Source organism: Vespula pensylvanica, chromosome 7 (genome assembly GCF_014466175.1).
Source record: "Vespula pensylvanica isolate Volc-1 chromosome 7, ASM1446617v1, whole genome shotgun sequence".
Taxonomy (NCBI): domain Eukaryota; kingdom Metazoa; phylum Arthropoda; class Insecta; order Hymenoptera; family Vespidae; genus Vespula; species Vespula pensylvanica.
In genome coordinates this window covers 3255285-3279035 of record NC_057691.1, presented here as the reverse complement: position 1 = coordinate 3279035, position 23751 = coordinate 3255285, and the positions used below count along the sequence as shown (strand labels likewise).

At 39.3% G+C, this 23751-nt stretch overlaps 1 protein-coding gene across 6 annotated transcripts in view; it reads right to left on the bottom strand.

Moving 5' to 3' along the window:
- LOC122630310 (transcription factor Sp9-like) overlaps positions 1-23751 on the bottom strand; it is a 99049-nt gene that overhangs the window by 7201 nt on the left and 68097 nt on the right. Inside the window, exon 1 of one of the 6 annotated variants that reach the window (XM_043814675.1) lies at positions 19975-20149. The exons of 3 other annotated variants lie outside the window; for them this stretch is intronic. In XM_043814675.1, coding sequence (XP_043670610.1) covers positions 19975-20061 — 87 coding nt within the window. In that variant the 5' untranslated portion in view covers positions 20062-20149. Of the gene's footprint in view, positions 1-7647; positions 7888-8534; positions 8609-19974; positions 20150-23751 lie in introns of those variants that run through there. 2 more of the 6 variants (XM_043814680.1, XM_043814676.1) reach the window with 2 other exon arrangements.

Below are 23751 nucleotides of genomic sequence, written 5' to 3'. Positions count from 1 at the left end.
GAAAAATGTATATATTTTTTTTTATGTTTCTTACCGATTTCTAATTCGAATTAATTACTACGAAATTTTCTTTTTTCTTCTCGTCAATCCTATTTTTATATCGTTTTGGGTTTTTTCGTTTTATATACACACGCACACACACACACACATATATATATATATATATATATATAATCAATTCTCATTTTCACAGTTCTTATACAATCTTTTAGAAAAGAATTTTATATAAGAACGTTTTTTATGTTAAAAGAAAAACAAAAAAAAAAAGAAGGAAAAAAGAACATAAATATCGATCGTGAACGCGATAGATATGGAAAAAAAAAAAAAAAGTAACTACGCCGGTAAGAAAGTAACGTTTTATTTATATTATCGCGCATGTTGCTCGAAGGAAATTATTTGTTTATCAGGCTATAAGAGCAATTACCTACTACTCCTTCATCCACGCGATAGTACTCGGGTCTCGATAAGAAGACTTTTTCTTTATTTTTTTTTTTTTTTTCCTTTTCTTCACGAGTCCATAGCTGGTACCGTGATTGCAACCAACCGCGAGCGATCGTGTGGTCTATTCGTCTTTCTTAGATAATTGCTTGGATCGTGGAAAAAAAAACAAAAAAAGAAAAAATAACAACAAAAAAATAAAAGAAGAAGAGAGGAGGAAGAAGAAGAAGAAGAAGAAAAAAACGCACAGTGACCGGCGGTAACGGCGCCTGCCTCGCTTACCTTTTGTCACGGGGGTTATTTCTATAGACACATCGATGAAACTTTTTTTCTTTTTACCTATAGATGAAATTTTATTCGCGGCGAACACGAACATATGGTGTTCATTCTGTGGTGGTTATATTTCGTTCTTTCAATTTCGTTCGTTCGTTCGTTCGTTCGAGAAATATATATATATATATATATATATATATATATATAGAGAGAGAGAGAGAGAGAGAGAGAGAAGAAGAAAGAGAATAGAAAAGGTTTGATCCTGTAAAAAAAAATTTGACACCAAAAGCATCGACCATTCTCGTGCTGTGGTTGCGCCTTAAGAACAAAATCCCAGCTCCGCAGAGTTTTTGACTCTGGAATGAATTTGTAAAGGAACACGCGATGGAATAAAGCCAACGAAAAGTATAATTCAAGAAGGACGATCGTATTCTCGACAAGATGGCGTAGCTATTTCTTGCTGGTACCTTCGTCGGTCTTTCTCTTTTAATCTCGCTACGCGACGCCCTTTTGCGACAGGGCCTCTGACAAATGGATTTTTAAGTCTTCCCAGTCTTAGTCGGATCTTCGTCGAATTCGATCAGAGATTCTCAACTTTACTATCTACGTATCTATTTCTTATTATCTCGATACGATTTATAAGATTCGTTTGTCTTAACAACGTTTTGATTTTTTTTACGATCGAAGACTATGATCACTAGACGAGAAAATAGGAGGGAAACTTGAGAATGATTTTTTCATGACAATTTACTCTTTTCTTTCGATATATTCGATCGACAAAAAAATTAGACGAAAGAGTCACGGTAAGGAGGTAAGTTTTCGGTGGTAGACGAGATTAATAATCTTATTCATGAGTGACCGGAGGCCGACAGAGTACGTTAGAACCAGCGATGCCTTAGCTAGTTCCCACCAGAGAGAGAAGCTACCTGTTATCTTCCCCCCTTCTAAATTATGTTTTTTAATTAAATCCATCGCGCGAGGAGAGGACGAAAAGAAGAGAGAAAGAGATAGATAGATAGATAGATAGAAAGAAAGAGAGAGAGAGAGAGAGAGAGAGAGAAAGAAGTAGGCTGGATACACATTGGTCCATCTACCTCGTTCTCTCTTTCTCTCTCTCTTTCTCTTTCTTTCTCGTAACGTGTTACGAAAGGTCCGATTATATAGGTGTGCTATATATACATACATATATATATACACATATATATACATAGATATATCTATTTATATATGTGTATGCGTGCAAGAAAAAGTCTACCATGGAGCACGAGCATGGCACAAGCATGGCCTCGGGCCAAAACAGGGAGCTATCCAAATTTATTCGGCTATCGGATGAGGCTTCCCCTACTACTCGTCTTCCACTTCTTTTTAACCTTCCCTCCCTCTCCTCTTTTCTTGCTCCTTGATTTCATCCACATCTTTCCGTTTCTTTTCTCTTTCTTTTTTATACTTATATCTGTATAGGTATATAAAAAAAAATATATATATATATATATGTATCTGCACCATCTTTCGATCCTTCGACAAATTTCAAATTATTTTGGAAGACGCTAACGATTTCCGGCTAAGGGAAAGGGCGAACGTAGGATATACTATTCGTGAAAGAATTCATGAAGGTGAAAAAAAGAGAAAAAATTACGGTGCTCTGTCGCAAGGTAGAAACTAAAAGAAAGACAGACAGACAGAGAGAGAGAGAGAGAGAGAGGAAAAGAAGGATTAGATTACCAATTCATTAGCGCTCGTAAATCTGTTACCCAGTCTCGGCGTTGAATATTAAAGCGAGTATTATCGCCAGGTTGGTTATAACTCCTGGCCAGTTTAAACGGGCAACACCCCCTCGACCTTGTGCCAACGTATAGAAAAATAAAATCTATGTGATCTTCCTGGTATTTCTCCTTACAGAGAAATTTTATCTAACTGTTTAACATTTCATTCGCGAAGGTAATATCTCGCGTTATCGGATTATATCGGATTATCGGAAATAAAATTAAGTTATCGGACTATAGTTTTCTATTTCAATGGAAGATAAAAATGATATTCGTTGGAGTTAAATGATCGTTGGTCGTCAAATGATTAATTCAAAGCATGTGGTTGAAAGTCATTCTTGGAGCGAGCAGATTTTTAAAAAATGAATAACTAAATAAATAAAAAGGGTGATGGGGGAGGGGGTAGAACGAACGGAGTGAAGAGTTCTCGTTTATTCAGCGAGTCGTTGAAGAAAGGAAGAAGAATGAGCGAAGGGAGATTAAGAAAAAAGAAGGGGAAAAAAAGAAAAGAAAGAAGACGAGGAAGAAGAAGAAGAAGAAGAAGAAGAAGAAGAAGAAGAAGAAGAAGAAGAAGAAGAAGAAGACGTTGTACGTCGAAGCCTCGAGTCATCCACCTAATTTTCGTTAATGATCCGTCGTGACGACGGCAAGAAAGCAAAAGTCCGGGAAAGGGATCTCCTTTCGCATTTTAGTACGAGAGACTGGTAAAGAGTAGTTTTCGTACGAGCAATCGGTTTTCAACAAAAATCGAGGCCCCTTTTTTAAGACGTTACGTCTTCATTAGGATAATGAGAGCGTTGTAAATCTTATGGAGAACCGTTCGGTGTAAGCTCATCTCTCGCTCTCGAGATTCTAAAATAGGTATATATAGGTACTACTCTCTTTCAATCTATCTCTCTCTTTTTCTCTCTACTTCTTTTTCTTTCGAGTATCAGCAGAAGCAGAAGGACGGAAGCGACTGCATTTGCATGAAGTAATTTAGTGGTACATAAAATTCTGCAGCCAATTAGCGGCGGAGTGTCCGATCTATCGCCCGGCTAGTCGTTTACCACGTTCACTCTACGAACGCTTCTAATTTGGGAAAGGTGACCCCTTTCAAATCTCCCACCTTTTCTCCCTCTCTTTCTCTCTCTCCCTCCTTTTTCTTTCCCCCTATTTCTTCTTGCTTTTTTAACTTTCTCGTATTTTTTTATTTTTTTTTTTTTTATTTTCGGCGTAGGTACCTTAAACGCGAGTTTACATCTTTCATGGTTTTATCGTCTCCCCGTCAGATCCAACATCGATTTCACGTAAACTTCTTTTTTCTTTTTCTCTAATCTTCTTTTACTTTTTTTTTCCAGGTAAGTGTTCATTCATTCGAGGGAGTTTGCGAGCGTTAAAGGTAAGGTCTCTTGCCTCTTGGTGATTTTATTAGCGTTTTAATAAACTTAACGTCGTGCGATAAATTAGCGTGAGTCTTAAACTGTTACCGAATAATGCGAACGTAGCTCTTGGTCGTTTCTTTGGTTAGTAGGTAGATAGATAGTTAGGTAGGTAGGTAGGTAGGTAGGTAGGTAGGTAGGTAGGTAGGTAGTTCATAAAACGGCAAATAATGAGAAAGAGATTTCATCTCGAATTTGTTTCGGTCGATTTTATATCTATCTATCTATCTACCTACATACATCCTTACTTTAAATGGTGTTATAATATTTATACGTACTTAGGTATACCTATGCAACTATATCTCCTAGGTAACATATAATGCATCTAAAGTAGATATAGATACCAACTATGCAAGAATAACCGTAAACGATCGTGTTCGCGAGCGAACGAAGAAACGATGGAAAGAACGAACGCTAACGTGAAAGAAAGAACAAGGTAGAGAAGGCGCAAAGTAGAAAATGTCGGGAGCTTCCTATTAGCATATAGACACGGTTGCCTTCCGGCTATGAAGAGAAGCCGGTAGGTAGGCACAAAGAGAGGGGATTGGTGTTTATTAACGGCGTATACTTAGACCGATACACCTAGTCTATTCACTTTGTTCTCGTTAAGATCCTATAAACTATCGCACGGTTCTTTGCTCTGTCTAAAAGTCTTGTAGATCATTGTCTTGTACATTGTCATTGTAAACAAGAGAGTCGATCATCGTAATTATGTTAATTATTCTCAAAACTTATGGACATACGTTGATTATATCTCGTTAATTTCTATTTGGGTATTCCTTTTTTTTTTTCTTTTTTTTTCTTTCTTTTAGAATAATCGTCACAATACCGATCGCCATTTAGTCTCTGTCTGACATTACCAGAGTTGTCCTCGTACGCAACGAAAGGAGGCGGAGTTTCTGTTTATCGTCGAACTTCAGGTAGGAAGAGAGAAATGACAGAGAAAGAGAGAGAGAGAGAGAGAGAGAGAGAAATAGAGAGAAAAAAGAAAGAGTGGGATAGAGGACGTCGTTCGATCGGTACGAAATTTTATTCGTCTCCTAGACCAACCTACCGAAACAACCTCAAGGCCCGTCCCCGTATATTTGAAATTTTATTGCCCGCCTTGCACGGGTGGTCCCGTGCGGCGGCTTTCTTTCAATTACGAGGCTCCAACGTGGAATCAACGTGTAAATAGCGCCGACGCGAAGTAAACCGGCGAAATCGTAGGACGATAAATTAACTCGACATTAGCATTTAAACGATGGCAAGAAGGAGGCCCGAAGGATCTCGATACCGATGACTACCGATTTGCTGAACGACGAGTCGCGAAAGAGAGAAGGAGATACTCTGACAAAAAAAAAGAGAGAGAGAGAGAGAGAGAGAGAGAGAGAGAGATATTTTTTCTTCGTTCCTCATCAATCGTGTCTTCATTCATCGACTCGTAATCAAATCATACCATTTAAATTAGAAGTAGATAAGTAAGCAAATAATTTACTTAGATCTTTATCGTTAATCATAATAAAGAATAACGCTTTAAAAATGCACTCACTGCTAAAAATGCACCGATGCATCAAACTAAATCTCTTTCCGCGTTTAAAGTTGCGAGCATTAAGAAGTTACTAGTTGCGTGTTCGAGCTCCCGTAACGATATAAAACAGTGGCGACGGCGGTAACAGCAACAGTAACAGCAACAGCAACAGCAACAGCAACAGCAACAGCAATAGCAACAGCAGCAGCATCGTTCGATGTGCTAGCAAAAAAGGAACGAGCAGAGGCCAGCCGTCGGGCAACATTGTTATCATAAATTTACAATTTAGTTACGGACGTTTCTGTGAAAATCACTAAAGAGAGAGAGAGAGAGAGAGAGAGAGAAAGAGGAAGAAAGGAAGATCATCGATTTCGAACGGTGATTTCCACGATCGTTTATGACCAACGCCAATTATTACTAGGATCACACGCTTTCTTAGCATCTCATCTTTTCCCTAGACGCGTCTTTCATAATAAAAATAAAAATAAATAAAGAAAGAAAGAAAGAAAGAAAGAAAGAGAGAGAAAGAGAGAGAGAGAAAGAAATAATAAATAAAGACGACGTCTGTGTGCAATACGTGCTATATTATCCTTTCTGTAATAATATTCGCGCGCGCCAGGTTTCTTCTTCTTTTCTTTTCGTAAAGATTCGCGGAGGCGAGACGGCTACGTCACGGACGTCAGTGTAAATAATTCATGGAGCGATGCACGAGGTCTCGTTGCTCGAAAAGAGATCGGAAAGGTAGATCGAACGATTCGTCGGTTATTTTACTTGCCAAAGGTTCTTCTTTTTTTTTTTTTATTCTTTTTTTTCTCCTTTTCTCCTTCCCACTTTCGACCAATAAGACAACATCGGGGACTACATACCCGATTGAAACTCTTATTGTTTTGATATGGGGGTTTCCTGCCTCTTTATCTTTCTCTCACCCTTAACATTCTTCGTTCTCGCAAGTTGTAATAATAATAATAATAATAATAGTAATAATAATAATTTTTCATCGATAAGATTATCTACACTCCTTGCCAAATTCTTAATTCGTAAGTTTTATCTTCGATCGTTCGGTTCGATTCGGTTCGATTCGATTCGGTAGATCGGTATGATTAAAAACGTACCTTCTTTCTTTCTTTCTTTCTTTCTTTCTTTTTATTTTCTTCATTTTCCTTTACCTTTACAGATATCTATCTGTCCGTCCGATATCATTTCGTTTCTTTTGTAAATAAGTATTTATGAAACAAGAATCTTCTTTGTAGATAAATGTCCACGTACTATGCACAGACAACATTATCGACATTTTCTGTTAGAAAGAATAGTTCTAGAAGATCTTAGTGAATGGTCTTAAATCGAGAAGAGTAAAGAATATTACACGGTATATAGCTGTATTACCTATATACATATATACCTGTTGGAATAAAAAAAAAAAAAAAGAAAAAAGAAAAAAGAAAAAGGAAAGGGAAATGAGGAGAGAGAAAAACTTTGACGAGAATGATAAATGTTTCAACCCTTTCCATCAAGCGATATCCGACTTTTATCAAATCTATGGATTTGTTAGGAGAAATGCTAAGGGAAATGAGGGAGAAAGAGAAATTAAAAAAAAAAAAAAGGAAGGGAAAGAAGAAGAAAGAAAAACAAAAGCTCTAAGCGGAAAGGTATATAGAACGATCGAGGAGACGTCAATCGAGTGCATCACGGTTATCCACGTCTTTACTCTCTCGTCGTTGTTAAATGTCGATAGTTGCAAGAAACGAGTTAGAAACGCTTGGAATTCTCTGCTTCTCTCTTTCTCTCTCTTTCGACAAAGAAGAAACAACGTTGTCGTACAAGCCCTACAAGGGTTCTATAATTATAAGGTATCTTATTGCGAGTGTGTAAGGAAGGCTTGTTGGACCTTCTTCGATCCATATTACAGGATCGAGTAGGACACACGAATTGATCGATACGATCGCCGAAGAGTCGAGAAGCAGGTAGGGAAAGAAAGAAAGAAGGATAGAGAGAGAGATAGAGAGAGAGAGAGAAATATATATATATATATATATATATATATATATATAGTCGTTTACACCTGCCTCGGCCTTCGATCCTTTCGATACATCGACGCTATAGTTGATCTCGATATGGAAAACATAGCCGTTACATCGGTAGTTAGGCATATAAAAAAAATTCATTGGTAACGTACAGACACATATACACATCCATACATACATTTATTTTTGTTTTGAAATATATATCTGTGCTCGTATCGTACCATTGCGACCTTCAATAGACAACGTTTCTTCTGTTCTCTTTGTGTTTACATAGATCATCTTTGTTAATGAATCGAACGTACGCGAGTACATAGCGAACATCGTCAGTCTTTCGTAGGTCGTCGAAGAGGTTACACCTTCTATTCCTTCGTTTGATTAAATTGAATCTTTGATCGTTTATTATATACTAACGCTTATTATAAACCATATAAATCGCTTTATAATTACTAGTTTCAATTCTCAACTTGTTTAATAATTCATTAATTACGATTTTTATATATATATATATATATATATGTATGTGTGTGTGTGTGTATGTATAGATACGTATATAATCGAAAGATAACAATCATTCCAATTAGAAAGAACGAATGATAAACAGACTCGAGGAAACATCGTGTACGTTTATGTTATTTTATCTCTTCCGCGGATCAGAAATTCATCTTCGGCGTCGATCGTCGAGTTAGTTGCTAGTGCCTGTTTAAATCGATAAGAAAAATATTGTACCGTCGAGAGGAAGCAATTTAAAGGCATCGCCGTGTACGAATAAGGAAGAAAAAAAGAAAGAGAGAAGGAAAGAGTAGGTCGAGAAATGTTCGCGTTTTACACGTGGCTTGTAAAGAGAGTCCGTAGTCTTCTTCTTAGTGCCGTCTTTTCCTCCTCGGTTCTACTCGCGGTACCCTCCTGATGGCGCCGCGGTAACAAACTGCTACTAAATCACCTTTGGCAGACCGTGAACCCGTTCATCTCGAAGACCGGCGGACGCAGGTGTTGGCTAAAGCGGTCTCAACGAGTAAAGAAAGAAGAAGAAGAAGAAGAAGAGGAGGATCCAATCTCGGACGTGCCGCACCGATGTTATAATATTCCGAAGGAATAAGTAAACGATTACCAGAGCGTGCTGCGGTCTTTCGTGAAAGAAGAAGGCTCATGGTGAAAGACTCAAACTTTTCTAACGACTTCATTTTAACGCCTCCTCCCTTTTCCTCCTACTCCACTTCGTCCTCTTTCCTCTTTCGTCCTTCTTCAATAGGTGCTAATTTAAATCATCGTTCATTCGTTTCCCGTTTCATTTCGTATATTTTATTCTTCCTTATACTATCTTGATGAGGAATTATGATATTATTGATATATTTAACGATAATTTTTGACCAGGGAGATTTTCCGATGCGCTTGAGTTTTCGATAGAATGATTTTTGATAGGGTATGTATATATATCTTTGATTTACGTTTATCTTTAAGTTTTGTTATTTCTCTAAGAAGAAGAATACTGCGACGATGAAGATGAAGAAGATGATTCGTTTTGGAAATTTCGAAGTTTAGCACGTGGCATCGATAGGAAACGTCACTTTAACTTCGTCCCACCTTCGGCGAATGGAAAACAAAGGATGCGTTTGCACCGATCACGTAACGAGACGGAAAGTATAGCTTCGAGCGCAACTATGAATTATACGGGCCGCGATTATAGGTATTACGCGCATGTAGCGACCGTAAACGGTTGTACGTTGTGCTAGAGAGGTCGCTAAAGAGGACCACGAGTTGTTTTGTTTTTGTTCCTCTTCTGTTTTCTTTCCTCTTTTTTTTTTTTCTCTGTCTCATTTGATAAACTTACTTACACGACAGATGAATCATCGTTGTTATTAATTCGTTCGTTCTTGATATACGCATTTCGAGATATACATTGTTAATGCGAAAGAAAAAAACATAGGAAGGAGAAAAAGAAGAAGAAGAAGAAGAAGAGAGAAAAAAAAAGAAGATTCGTTGGATCATTTCTGCGTAAAGTAAATTTTCTACGCACGTGTGTTTGTGTGTGTAAGTACACATATTTTTTTCTTCGTGTTTCCTTCTTTTTTTTTTTTTTTTTTCAACGCGGTTCACGTAATTATTGCTGTTCGTTGCGTTAAGATCACGACAAGATGGCCGAAGCTTTTCAACTTTTTGATAATGGTTAAAGATAACAGAAGAGGGTAAAGAGAGAGAAAGAAGAAGAGAGAAAGGGAGACAGAGAGAGAGAGAGAGAGAGAGAGAGAGAGTCCTGCGAAAATCGTCGAAGCCGACGATTATCACTCGTTCGACGTACGCGAGCCGTATCGCTCGCTTGTCTCGGGCAAATTGGCTCGCGTGTCTTCCGGCCGAAGCTCGTGGAATTTATGGCTTCATCGTGCTTTCTCATCTTATGTCGTTACCCTCAACGTCCTATCTATTCTGCGTTAGGTAGAGAGACGTGGACGTTTTTTCTTTTTTTTTTTTTCATCTTTTTCTTTTTTATTGTTTTTTTTTTTTTCGTCAATAGACATCGAGCCACCTAAGTACCCACCTACATACCTACCTATCTACCTACCTACCTAAATATCATTTTCGTTTTTTATGAGTACAACGAAATGCCAATATACAAGAAGAATAATTCTCGTCCGTAGACATTGCGAATTATTTGTAACAAGGTATCGTACATAGATCACGGTGTTAGTCATTGAAAATTGCACTTTAAAGAGCTCGTAAATAGAGCTCGCGAAGTGCGCTCGAATGTTAACGCTTCGGATCGCTGCAATTTGCAAAGTGAATGGGATCGTACTAACATAGTTTGTAAGAAAGGAAAAGGATTTGCCACGAGAGAGAATATTCGTTCTTTCATGCTTCGACGAATGAAATATTATTGGGTAAGAATGTTTTCGCGATATCGATGATTTCATTTCTCTATTAATTGCTTGAACATTTTTCTACGCGATTTATAATAGTTTATAGCTCGTATAGATGTAGAAGTATAATATGTAGAATCGTGGCAAATTGAATAATCGACGATCTTCTTAATTCGATTTGAAGATCATGTTCATGTATGTGGGATCGGTTTATCAGATCGTTTCTATTGAATCAGTCCATTAGTAGTCCATCTAAACCCTTCGGATATCCCTCTTTCTTTCTCCCTCTCTCTCTCTCCCTCTCTCTCTCTCTCTCTCGATTTTTCTCTTTCTTTCTTTTTCTATTCGCTAGACACGTTTCCTCGTCGCAAAATCCACCCTCGACCATCGCGATTGGTTTTACGCGTAGATCTCTGCAACAGACTGTGACATATTAGGTTACCCCTCGAGGATATCATCCCTGTTTAAGAGACCCATAAAGAGAGGGTGACTCTAAAAGTAAATTTATTGTTTCGCGATGTTTAGTGGCCGAACGAAAGCCGTGGGAGCGAACGTCGTTCTTCCCCTCGTTCTATAATAATATCTTTTCAACGTACTTAAAGAACCTTGATTAACTAATTGAATTAATTGAATGGAATTTTTATTTTTATCTAATTCCTTTGATCGCTCTAATTACTTATTCTATTACTGTAATTATTTGTAAGTTATTAATTTAACGATGTATATGGTATATTCGTAGGAATATTTTTTATTGGAATTGGTTGGAAATATAACGAATTCATAGATTTAGGATATTTCAAATTTTCGAAAAGAGAATTTTTGCCGAACAATAAAGCGTTCTCGACGATACGGACCCGGTGCAAAGAGTAGTCCGGCAAAGAGTCGGGCCAACGCTTTTTCGGAGAATTTATGGTCCCTCTTTATCGGCATGAAATTCGGAACGGGGAAAAGCCGCTCTCCATAAAAATTCATAGCTTGCGTAAACGTCTCTTCGCTTCTCGGCCACACTTGACAAACTGCGGTCTATCCCTTCGTTTCACGAGATATCGATCTTTCCACACTATGTATATATCTATCTGTCTATCTATATACATATATCACTGTAATATTTTTATTCGTGGTTCTTCGAAAAAAAAAAAAGAGAAAAAAGAAAAAGTAGAAGGTCGAGTGACGAGTGAAAGAAGAAAAGGAAAAGAAGATATAAAGTGAGGTAAAAGACATATTACTTTGATTATCGTTAGAAACAAAAAAAAATATAGAAAAACGTGAAGTATATTTAAATGAATCGATCGTGAAATAACGACACTACTTATATAACGCGTATCTATTGCGAGAAGAACTTATGTGTAACGCGTATAGAAAGAGGAAGGTAGTCGTTCGTTCGTTCGTTCGTTCGTTCGTTCGTTCGTTCGTTCGTTCGTTCGTTCGTTCGAGAAAGAAAATCTAGTCGCGTGACGAAAAAATGGAAAGGAAATGAGGCGAAACGGGAACGCACACCGTAGATTTATACGCGGCTTATACATAGTAGAAGTAACTACGCGTATATACGTTTAGTTCAAGATATCGTGATAGCTCCAAGTGTTCACAAGCAAACCTCGTGCGAGTCACACGTGTCCCGATACTTTCCTATCGTTTAACGAAGCGTTCGATCTTTCGAAGGCTAACGGTACTAATGCAAACCCTCGCGACGTATTTCTATTTCTTCGACGACGCCTCGAAACTGGATAATTCCTTACTTGCGAGTAAAAGGAACGAAAAAAGAAATGACGAAGGAGGAAGAAAAAAAAAACAAGAATTAAATCGCGAAGAGAAAAGAAAAAAAAAAGCGAATTAAAAGGGAAAAGAAATATTAATGAAAAAGAAGAAGAAAGAAAAAAAAAAAAAACGTGCCGCAGACTCACATAGCGAGAGTCACAGCCAAATGCAAATTATCCGCTTTCGCGCTCGTGCCTTTTTCTTTTTACCTTTTCTTCTTTTTTTCTTTTTTCTTTTACCCTTCTCCACTTCTCTCATTTTACAATCGAGAAACACGGCTACCGCGCAAGTAAATCAACGAGAGATAGGAATTTTTCACGATTACGTTACGGAGTTGTAGAGGTTGGTAGGTAGATATCTACCTACCTACCTACCTACCTACCTACCTACCTACCTACCTACCTATCTACCTACCTCGTCTCGATTTCATCGACGTCCATATGATTTACGCGATAATCGATTAAACTGCTTGTGCCTTTAAGCTTACAACCCAAGCAACTTCCTATGTATTCGTCGATCGGTTCGCTTTTGCAAACGAGTTTCGCGGTCGATCAAGGCCGTCGACCACATTGCAGAGAGTTACGAATGTTGTCCGTTTGGTCCATGTAAAGAAATATTCAACAACAGCTTTCTTCGATTTCGAAAATATGGAAAAATCGAGACTACGTTACGCAAGGTCTTCGAGGAAACGTCTAAGCTAATCTAGCTTAGCTAGCCAGCTAACTGCTAGCTGGTAAGCTAACTCGTAAAAACACTTCGTGTTTGGCGCCCGCACGGAAAAACAACTCGAACTCGAGCACGGTGCAGTTCCACGGAGTAAATTTAATATCGATTCCGCTGCATTCCGGTGTAAACATGCCTCGCAATTATCCCGGCCATTATTCGTAACTCCTTGGTTCCTCCTTTACTTCGTGAGGCACACGCAACGCGATCAGCCTTTTCCTCCTTCTCCTCTTCTTCTTCTTCTTATTCTCTTCTTTTTCTTCTTCTTATTCTTCTTCTTCTTGTTCTTCTTCTTCTTCTTCTCCTCTTATCCCTTTTGCCGAGAGCCGATAGGTCGCGCAAGGTGCACGAGAAGAAGAAGAAGAAGAAGAAGAAAAGAAGAAGAAAAGAAGAGGAAGAAAAATAAGGAAGAAATGATGAACACGACCATATGCATCTGCTAAATGGTGAAAATCGCGGGTAAACTTTTGACGTGTTCGATATATGCCGGAAGTTTTTGCTGAGAGAATCCCGGAAGGGTTCGTTGCACCCTACATTCGTATTACCGTGTGTGAGAAAAGCTGATCTCTCTTTCTCTCTCTTTTTCTCGTGTTTCTCGAGCGTTCGCGTGCCGATCATTCGACTTCCTTTGTCACCTTAAGAACTATGTTGCCCCGTCATTTTTACGGTTTCTCTCGTGAGAGAACAAAATTTTTCTTTTTTCTGAAAAATTCGAGAGAAGAAAAGAAACGAACCGAGAAGAGGAGAACAACAATGAAAAAAAGGAAAAAAGAGGAAAAAGAAAAAGAGAGAAAAAGGTGAGGACGCAATGTCGGTGAGCATGATCGGTCCGATAAATCATCGGGAACTCTCATGGAGGAGAGCAACGTATATACTCTGTTTTGGCTCGGTCACCACAGGGGGTTGGCACCCCTGCGGAGAATCCCTGCCATGCTGCCACGCTTCTTTCTTTCTGCGTTCAAAGGTGTCGGGCACACCACTGCTCGAGCATTGTCCAACTCATTCTCGATTACGGTGATACAACATCGAGATAAACGAGCCGATCGAAATATTTCAAGGAGGTCTCTCGGTTAGGACATTAAGGTATTTAAAGGTTTGCAAAAGGACTCTCTTCGCAGTTGTTATTAGTCTCTGAGTTCCATATATGTCTGTGTGTGTGTGTGTGTGTGTGTGTGTGTGTGTGTGTGTGTGTGTGTGTGTGTGTGTGTGTGTGTGTGTGTGTGTATATATAGTACTTAAAGAAAAAACTGTAGTTAGGCTATTTGCATGTAATTCGAGAAAAGAGACTCGTTAATAATCGTTTTCCACTTTACTCGAACGTGGGTTGCACGCCCGGAGGTGTCGAACCGATCGTCTATCGTTCGCTCTTTTCCCATGATGGTCCCTCGAATGACGCTGACTCGCGATGATACGTCACGATAATGGCTGGTAATTCGACGTAGCATCGGTAAAGAAGTGAAAGAGAGAGAGAGAAAGAGAGAGAGAGACTCGTGTCTGAACCTACGAGGAATATTGTTTACAGCATTAAGCGAGAGAGAAAAAGAGAAAGATAGAGAGAGAGAGAGAGAGAGAGAGAGAGAGAGAGAGAGAGAGAGAGTTCTTCAGGCTTTTCAATTATCGAACCTCCAAGCGATATGATGATGGCTCGATGCAAGAAGGCACGTATAACTCGCTACAGGCCGTTACACGCGCCTAGTAAACCCACATGCAGTCCTGTATCTATCAAATTACAGCTTCTCGATCTTCTTCTTAGTACACGAGTTTTGGTATACTTTAGAAAGGATTGTTTATCGTAATATTTTTGTTTACTTTGTAGAAAATCAATGAACTTGATAGAGGACATTTTGTATCGTACGATGTACATATATCTTTCTCGCAGTACACGAGATTTGATAACTTTAGGAAGGACTGTGCGTCGTAATTTTTTCTATTTACTTCGTAGAAAATCAATGAACTTGACAGAGGACATTTTGTATCGTACGACGTAGGTATATCTTTTTCGCAGTACACGAGATTTGATAACTTTAGGAAGGACTGTGCGTCGTAATTTTTTTTGTCTACTCCGTAGAAAATCAATGAACTTTATACAGGATTATTATTTGAGATTTATATATATATATATTAAAATTATTATATATTTAAATGATTTTGAGAACATTATCAATGACGTTCCTTGATCTTTAGCTAATATCATCGAAGAGATACGGGGCATTGACCATCAAGCAGATCACCAGGTCTCTTTACATTGCATTGTTCGCTGAATAATTTCGTTCGCGACGATACGTCGGTATAATGACCGATAATTTCGCTCGTGCGTGCAACGAGAACATCGACGTGCACGATGATGATGAAGTCAGAAAGAGAAATGAGTGAGAGAAAGAGAGAGAGAGAGAGAGAGAGAGAGAGAGAGAGAGAGAGAGAAGGAGAAAGAGGGATAGAACTTGGCTTTTCAATTATCGAACTATCGAGACAGACAGACAGACAGACAGACAGACAGAGAGAGAGAGAGAGACGATTTCTAAGTAGATGTATTTGTGTGTGTGTGTAGATACACACGTTCGTAAATAAGAAGGATAAACGAAAGAGCTTGTCTTAGCCAATTTACGCGAACTAAAATTACTCGACGAATTTTGCAGCTTAAATAGTTATAGGTATGGTCCCCTTCTCGTTCGATAATTGAGGTACACTTTCTTTAAAAATGGTTATAATTTGTGAAAAAAAAAGAAGCAAGAGAAAAGGAAAGAAATTTCCACGTCTTCGAGGAAGGTACATTGTCTGTGTAAGAGCAGGTCAATCGATGTCAAGAACGATTAAGAAATTTGAAGGGTGATCATTCTCAGGGATTTATTATCGCGAATAATATGTTTTACGAATTCTTAATATCCATCAATGAAATAATACACACAAATAAACATACATGCATGTATATATAAAAACAGACGGATTAAAATTTCGTGAGAAGTGGAATTAATTCTTTGATTCTATCGAAAATCGATACGTTGAAACGTCGTATTTTGGTTTTCGATGGAAAAAAAATTAACGACCTAGTAACAAAATAGAATACGGTTTCTGAGAACGATCAATCATATCTAAAAACGGTTTTCCAAGGGTAAACGTTTCAGGAAGAATGGCAGCCATATTGTCACATCGTAGAACATCTGCCAGTTTCATGCTCGAATCTACGAAACGAACTACTATGTCGAAGAGAATCGAAAATCAGTAGAGTCTTAAAGAGGAATGTGATTTCTTACTTGAACTATCTTTATTTTTATCGATGAAAATAATTCATTCAGAAGATTTTTATTCGTATGATGTCTGTAAATAGGTATATATATATATATCTTCTTCGAAAATAAACCATCTATTATTTAGTGTTTCACTTTACACGGTGATATGTCGTATAAAGTAGCACATTATCGAAAAGAAGAAAATTTATCGTTGATTTATTCACGATGATATGTGTATGTGTGTAAGAGAGAGAGAGAGAGAGAGAGAGAGAGAGAGAGAGAGAGAGAGAGAGAGAGAGAGAGAGAGAGAGAGAGAGAGAGAGAGAGAGAGAGAGAGAGAGTAAGAGAGTAAGAGAGTAAAAGACTCTCGTAAAATCGGCGACGATTATAAAACGATTTTCAACGAGCTCGCACGAGTAGGTATACCATAACCGCTGGGAGTTTTGTAACTCGCAATTTACACCGGAGAATCCTGCGGTTTTGATCACACGAGCTTTCCCAACGAGACCACATCGTTTTTCGCACGTTCTGAAGTGGGTAGGTATCATAAACGTTACGAGGAGAGATATTATCTTCATATATCTTTCTCTCTCTCTCTCTCTCTCCCTCTCTCTCTCTTTTAATGTCAGTAGCTTAAAAATTTCGGGAAATAAATAAATTCGTTCGTACAAAGTATCTATAGCCTTCGGGTAAATATCTCGTGTCGTGCGATCTCTCGATGAAGAAAAAGAAAAAAAATGGGAAAAGAAGGAACAAAAAATAAGAAGAAGATGATGATGAAGAAGATGATGAAGAGGAGGAGGAGGAGGAGGAGAATTGCGTGTTTTTTTCGGTAGATTGCGGTTTAAGATTTAAGGAAATAAGGTCTAGCTAGCCCTCTCTTCTAGGATAGCCGTCTACTTCTCCTTTCCCTCAGAAATAGGACAAATTAGGATGGCATTTTCGTGGGGCATCCGGTGTGCTCCCAGGTAAAGCCTCTTAAAGGCTCGCATAAAAAGGCCTTCTCGCTTCTCTCTCTCTCTCTCTCTCTCTCTCTCTCTCTCTCTCTCTCTCTCTTTCTCTATCTATCTATCTATCTATCTATCTATCTATCTATCTCTCTTTCTCTCTATTTTTCTCTTGGTTCAGTGTGATCCCATGAAAGGGATTCAAAGATTTTTGCGACAAACTCCCAGCTCGACAGTCACCAGTTCGCAGTCCATTGTTGTCCTTGAAAATGTCAACGGTGGCGACCCTCGAAAAAAGACTCTTTTACTTCTTTTTACTTTGTCAATCCCTCCCCCCCACTTTCCTCTCTCTTTCTCTCTCTCTCTCTCTCTCTCTCTCTCTCTCTTCTCGAGGAATCGGATTATCGGATTACCGATAGTAAAAGTGAAGTGGACCGATGTAGAAAAGGAAAACCGGAAAACGATGTCACCCGAATGTTCTTTCCTGAGTTTGACAGGTGTAACTGCCTGTTGAAGTATTAAATATTAGGTATCAGTTGATAGATACCTTACGTGTTGATAGATCAGAGAGAAAGAGAGAAAGAAGAGTGCTTTTTAACTTTTCAATAAAAGTCGATTTACCGTATATCATGATCGACAGTTTGTGGAAGATAAGATCATTAATAATTTCTTGGATATGATCGAAGTTCTTACGCGTATGCAAGTACGAAAGGAGGGAAGGAGAAAGAGGGATGGAAGTAGAGTATGTATGGAAAGCTTTCGTTACGATAATAGTGAAAGATATATATATATATATATATATATATATATATATATATTATGTCAATAAATGAGAAGAGGAGGTGCCACAGCTTTGCTTCGTGAATTAGTGAAAATCGTTCGTAGAATAAGAACTCGTCGATCGATATATACATACGAAGGTATTAAGTATTGACGTATTATCGATTCAGTTTGAGAAATAGCCATTGGTCATGTCGATTCTTCTCTGTGTGCTCGAATAAACGGGTCGTTTGGAATGAAAAAAAGAAAAAGAAAGAAGAAAATAGAAGAAGAGAATAAATGGATCGACGGTACAATTTACAAAGGAAGAAGAAAAAGAAAAAAGAAAAAATGAGGCTGAGCGAATGAAAAGGGAAACAACAACGTGCGAATACGATCGACGAAAAATTTGATCAAAAAAATTTCGAAAGGACGTAAGGTTCGTCCTTCGTATGACGTATGAGAGAGAGAGAGAGAGAGAGAGAGAGTATCCTATCTTCGCACGTATCTTCCCATTGGATAGGATCGAGAGGAAGTAGGCATCGTGTTTCCTACTCACGCATCCTGTCAAGTGGATCCTCTAGGAGGCACAAAGGAGATCAGACAAATAATTGGCTCCTAGGGTGCACAGGTAGGAAGGAGAGAGGACCCTGTCCGTTTCATTTCTAAAAACCTTGCGCAAGGACCATTGTCCTGAAGGACACTCGATACATTTAGAAAAATACTTCGATAGATAGGGAGGAAATAGAAGGGCAAATCTTATTCTTTCGATTTGTAAACAATTTTATAGATTGTGGGTGTTGTTGTTACTACTTTCGATTTTTATAGATAATATATTTTTTTTATTTCTCAATGTAATATGTTGTTTCGATCGAGCGACGCAATTATTCTGCGTTAATGGTTATAATTTAATTTCTTGATTCGAGTGCGAATAATTATTCCCTGTGTTTTCTTTTTTTTTTTCTTTTCTTTTTTTTTTTTTTTCTTTTTGTCCATCGTGAGATTTATTTTCAAGCTCGATACGAGAGATAGAGAGAGATGGACGAAGCGGAGGAAAAAACAGATTTCTGGTTACTTAATAAATATACTTGCCTTTCACTTCGGTGTCTACGGATTTAATTACTTTTTTAGGTCGACTCGTAAATCATTCCGACGGGAGTGCGTTCTTCCTGCCGAGTCATAAAATAAAGAGTTCAAGCCAAGACGTAGAGAACAACTTTGAACACGTGTCGTCGAGGTTGGAAAAGGATTCAGTATGCCACTCGATTCGTTTCGAGAGAAAAAGGAGAATAAGAAAAAAGAGAGAGAGAGAGAGAGAGAGAGAGAAAAAAGGAGATGGAGCAAGTCTTTAAGAATTGCCGCTTCTGTCAAAACAGGTCGGATCATCCGGGATGATCGTGGACTTATCTCAGGATCTAGTCGATAATAATGGACCTTTATGTTACTTTTGCTGAAGCTTTCTTTTTTTTTTCTTGAAAAAAAATTCTTCGAAAACGACGATCGATCGGTATTGATGAAAAAATAATAGTTAGCATGGAAACGTGGCATGGTCTCGAGTTATTTTTTTAACGTAGATACGTACAATATTTCGATCGTGTAAACGTACGTCGAAATCGTTCAACGTGAATGAAGAGAACTTAGATCGTAATCTAGATAGAATGTTAGCAGGTTACAAGACCAACCGATGAGAGATCGTTTAAAAGATGAACGAAAAGAGTCAAAGATGGAAGTTATCTCTTAGAAGGTTCGAACGGTGCGACACCTCTTTCAAAATGGCTACTAATTTGTCCTACCGACAAGATCTTTTATCGGTACTTCGTAAGGGTACCGTCGAAAGGCGACGGTAGCGGTTGATCCCAAAAATCGATCTTTCTTTTCTACCTGCTGTTAGGATTAAGATCCCTATCCGAAAGAAGATGAAACGATCTATCGACCTAAAGCAGAAGGCATCGGGATAACTCTTCTTCTTTTTTTCTTTCTTTCTTTCCCTTGTCCTTCTCTTTTTTTTCTTCTTTTTTTTTGGAATTCTATCGTACCCATTTCGAAGATTTTTTAATGTTAAGTAAACTTACTAATATATAAAAGAAGTGGAACGAAAACGATTCAGTAGCATTCATAGTTAATAATAACCGAAAGGAGTAGTTTGTAAAATAAATATCATATTCTCTGGATGATCAAATCTAAAGCCAGTAAATAATCTAAATACATAGAATGTATTAATAGAAGAACAAAAGAACGAGAGGAAAAGATAGAAAATGAAAAAAACCGATCGGCCTGAGACTCACCACATGTCCATGAGCGGGTGACTTGGCGATGGATTGCAGCTGCGGATAAAGTTGACCAGCCGCGGCTGGTGTCATGTCGGTCAGCATGTCGTTAGGTCCTTCGACACTTGGACCGAATGTTAAAGCGACTCGTTTTCACCAAAAGGGCGTTGCGTCTTTTTCCTCCCTCCCTCCCTCTCCCTCTCTCTCCCTCTCTCTATCTATCTATCTTTTTATCCCTATCCGTTTCTCTTTTTTCCTTAGCAAAATCGAAAAAAAAAAAAATGTAGCCTTGTCTTTTTGTCGCGTTCGCGTTTTTTCCTTTTTTGCGAAACGTCAACACACCAGCACACGAAAATCACGGCCGAAGATAACGACGATAACGACGATAACGACGATGACGAAGGAACAACGACGGAAAGAGAGAACGTACGATCAAGAACGAACGGTATCTCTCGAGACTACTCAGTGCGTGAATCGGCACGGGCTGAAGGAGCTGAGTGTTGCGTGTACCGTCGGAAAAAAAGCTTGACTCGAGCTGGTTGAAGGAACCGGTTAACGTGGTTCCCGCTCTTCGCCCCGTGACAGACTGCCGGCCAACCGATCGGCTTTCCCCGATCACGGCCGGGGGAATGGTGCACGTAGCGAAGGAGGTAGTAGTAGGTTGGAGAGCCGGCTCTGTGTGCCCCGGGCGAGGACGCAGTGGGCGTTCCAACGGAACTAGAACCCGGCCGAATAGGCGGTACCCGAACCTTGTTGAGTCCACGCCTATGTGCGTGTACAAGCTCCGCCTTATTACAGCGTTACCTTACATTCCGGTTCTACTCGATCCCCTACCAGTGAACTCTAGCGAACCCCCACTTGGTAACATCGTCCAACCTCTCTTTCCATCTCCCTCGTGCGTTCTCATCCGACCCCTTTCTTCTTCCTTCTCTCACGAACGAGTCGACTTATCCGTCGAAATGCGCGCGCATCGCTCTCTGAGCGCCGCCGTCGCCGTTGTTCTTCGTCTTTTGAAAGGGAAGGGGCACGCGCGACGAACACTTGGCTTGCTTGCTTGCTTGCTTGCTTCCTTGCTTGCTTGCTTGCTTGCTTGCTTCCTTGCTTACTTGCTTGCTTGCTTGCTTACTTGCTTTGCTTGTATATATTTCTCTCTGTCTTTCTGTCTATCTTTCTCTCCCTTTCTCTCTCTCTCTCTCCTTCTTCTTCTTCTTCTTCTCTTATTCGCTGTTTCAGTCACTGAGTTCGTCCCGCTTGTTCGATCGACTCCTCTCCTTCGTCGTCGTTCCTTACTTCGCGGATCGAGCCACTCTACGTGACCCGGAGCCCTCCTATCGGCGTTCTCCCATAGTAACGGTATGCCTGTCATTGTTATTTAAATATCGACGCACCAAACCACGTCCCGTTATTATTTCTCCACGATGGGAATGCCCCGACTAGTAGTATTAGTACTAGCAGTACTGGTAGTAGTAGGCAGATATTTACGTACGACACGTTAAACTTTTCCCTTGATATTTTAATGGAATTTTAACCTGTATATAAAGTTAATGTACCATTTTGTACGGTATAATAATAATAATGATGATGACGAAATACCCTCCTCGGTATGGAAAACTATTAGAATCTTGGATATCATAATGCCGCTGCCGCCGCCGCAGTCTTCTCCAACGATCCGCGTAAAGTTGCCCGAGAGAATCACCGGTATATATCGTCTCGTCTCGCGCCTAATGCGATTTTAATCGCGGAGTTTGAATTTCAAATGCTTATCGACTACGTCTTATAAAGCGGAACGCTCTCGGTAAAATGTACGACGAAGAAGGAACCAATTATCATTCTTCGAGTCAGTGGCGTCTTCCCGTTGACTTTTATGTTTAATATCGATCGTATCTTTTAGCGATCGATTACAGCGATTATCAGAAACTCATTACGTTCTTCTTGGAAATAGATAGAATTACAAACATCGGAATGGTAAGAGACCGAAGAAAAAAAAAAGAAAATATCGACGAAATAAATGAATGAAGAACGAACACGAAGAACGCCCGCGAGGTCTTTTTACCTTTTCCTTTTATTTTATTTTATATTTTTGTTTCTCTTTCTCGGAGGGACGAACGAATAAAAACGAGAAAAGAAAAAAAAAAAGAAAATTAGGCAAGGTATACCATGCTAATCCGACTCGAATTAGGTAGAGGCGAGAATAAGTAGAAGATAAGTGTCTACGCCAGTGATCCGGTCGCGACGTGGACGAGAACGCGTCAGGCTCGCATTAGGACCTAATTTTCCATAATGGAAGAAGACTGCGGCGCCACTGCGGCGGGACGAGCATCTAATCGCGGTCCATTCATAACCGCTCTTCGTGCTTCTTCTTCTTCTTCTTCTTCTTCTTCTTCTTCTTCTTCTTGTTCTTGTTCTTCACCGACAACAACGCGTAAGAGTAAGCAAGTGCTATATGTCGCGGCCGAGATTTCTGCGGACAATTTGCGCATTAATATCTGACCAATGGCGGTCGCCATCAATTTCTTAATGTTCGAGCATAGTAAGTTGGTAAGTTGGTAAGTAGGTACTACCTAGTCCACAATGACTACTAGTCGCAATCGAGCAAAGGAACAAAAAAGGAATGATAAAACGAACGACGATATATTATATATTAGTAACCATTTGAACGATCGAAGAAGGAAATTTCAAAGAAATGAACGTGGTTCTGTGATTATTCTCTCCTTATTTCTCTCCTTCACTCTTATCTCTGTCTTTCTCTTTCTCTTTTTCATCCTCATACCCATCGTCCTTTCTCGATGCGTGAGAAATCGAAAACATAATTTCCGATGATAAAACGGTACCTCGGAACAAGCCGATTTCCGTTCGAATCTCACGCGACGGTACAATACAGGAAGAAAGGGCAATCTCCTAGAGAGAGAAAAAAATTATTTCGCGGAACGAGGGCGATCGGGTTTTCTTCCTTCTCTCTCTCTCTCTCTCTCTCTCTCTCTCTCTCTCTCTCTCTCTGTCTGTCTTTCCTTGTCTTTTTATCTCTTTCTCTTTCTCTTTCTGAACACGTAGTTGAAGAAGGCGATGATGCGTAGATCGCGTGCTATCGGACCACAAAAGGTGCGATCCACCCTTAACGTAGGACAGGGTGGTAGGAAAAGTATGATGGTGTGCGATCGTGTTGGTCGTGTGGTAGTAACCCGGAACAAGGGATGTTTTACAACGAGAGGCACGAATCGAACGCGCGCCGCCTTTTAACGTCGACTACCAAAGCCGATGCTCGTTGGACCGTGCGAAGCAAACGCTTACGTAATATCCGCGAGGGTGGCTTTTGTCGAACGTCGAACGCGCGCCTAGCTGCGCGATATCACGGAAAATCGCATTCAATGAACCTTCACGCTTTTGCAATCCATTCTCATGGGAATGCTTGTGTATCTCTCTATCTGTGTGTGTGTTTAGAGAAAAAGGAAACGAACGTTGAAGAAGGATAATGTTCCTTCTTCGAGGGTTAGTATGAAAAGAGAAAGAAGAAAAGGATAGATAAAAGATTCCTTTCTCCCGATCATCACGAAATTGCAATAGTAAGATTACTTATGTAAGAATAATGACGAATGTTGGAGCGTAAAAGATAGTAAAACTAGTTGCTGTAAAAACACGGTTAAATCTATCTGAAAGGATAATAACCATTTGGCACTAATTGCCATGTGTACTTTCCATGGAAATGATTACCGATGGATAAAGCGAGACCGCGGAGGTTTTATGGTTGTTGATATTAAACGGTAGAGAATTTACATAGTTAGATATTTATCTTAGCTG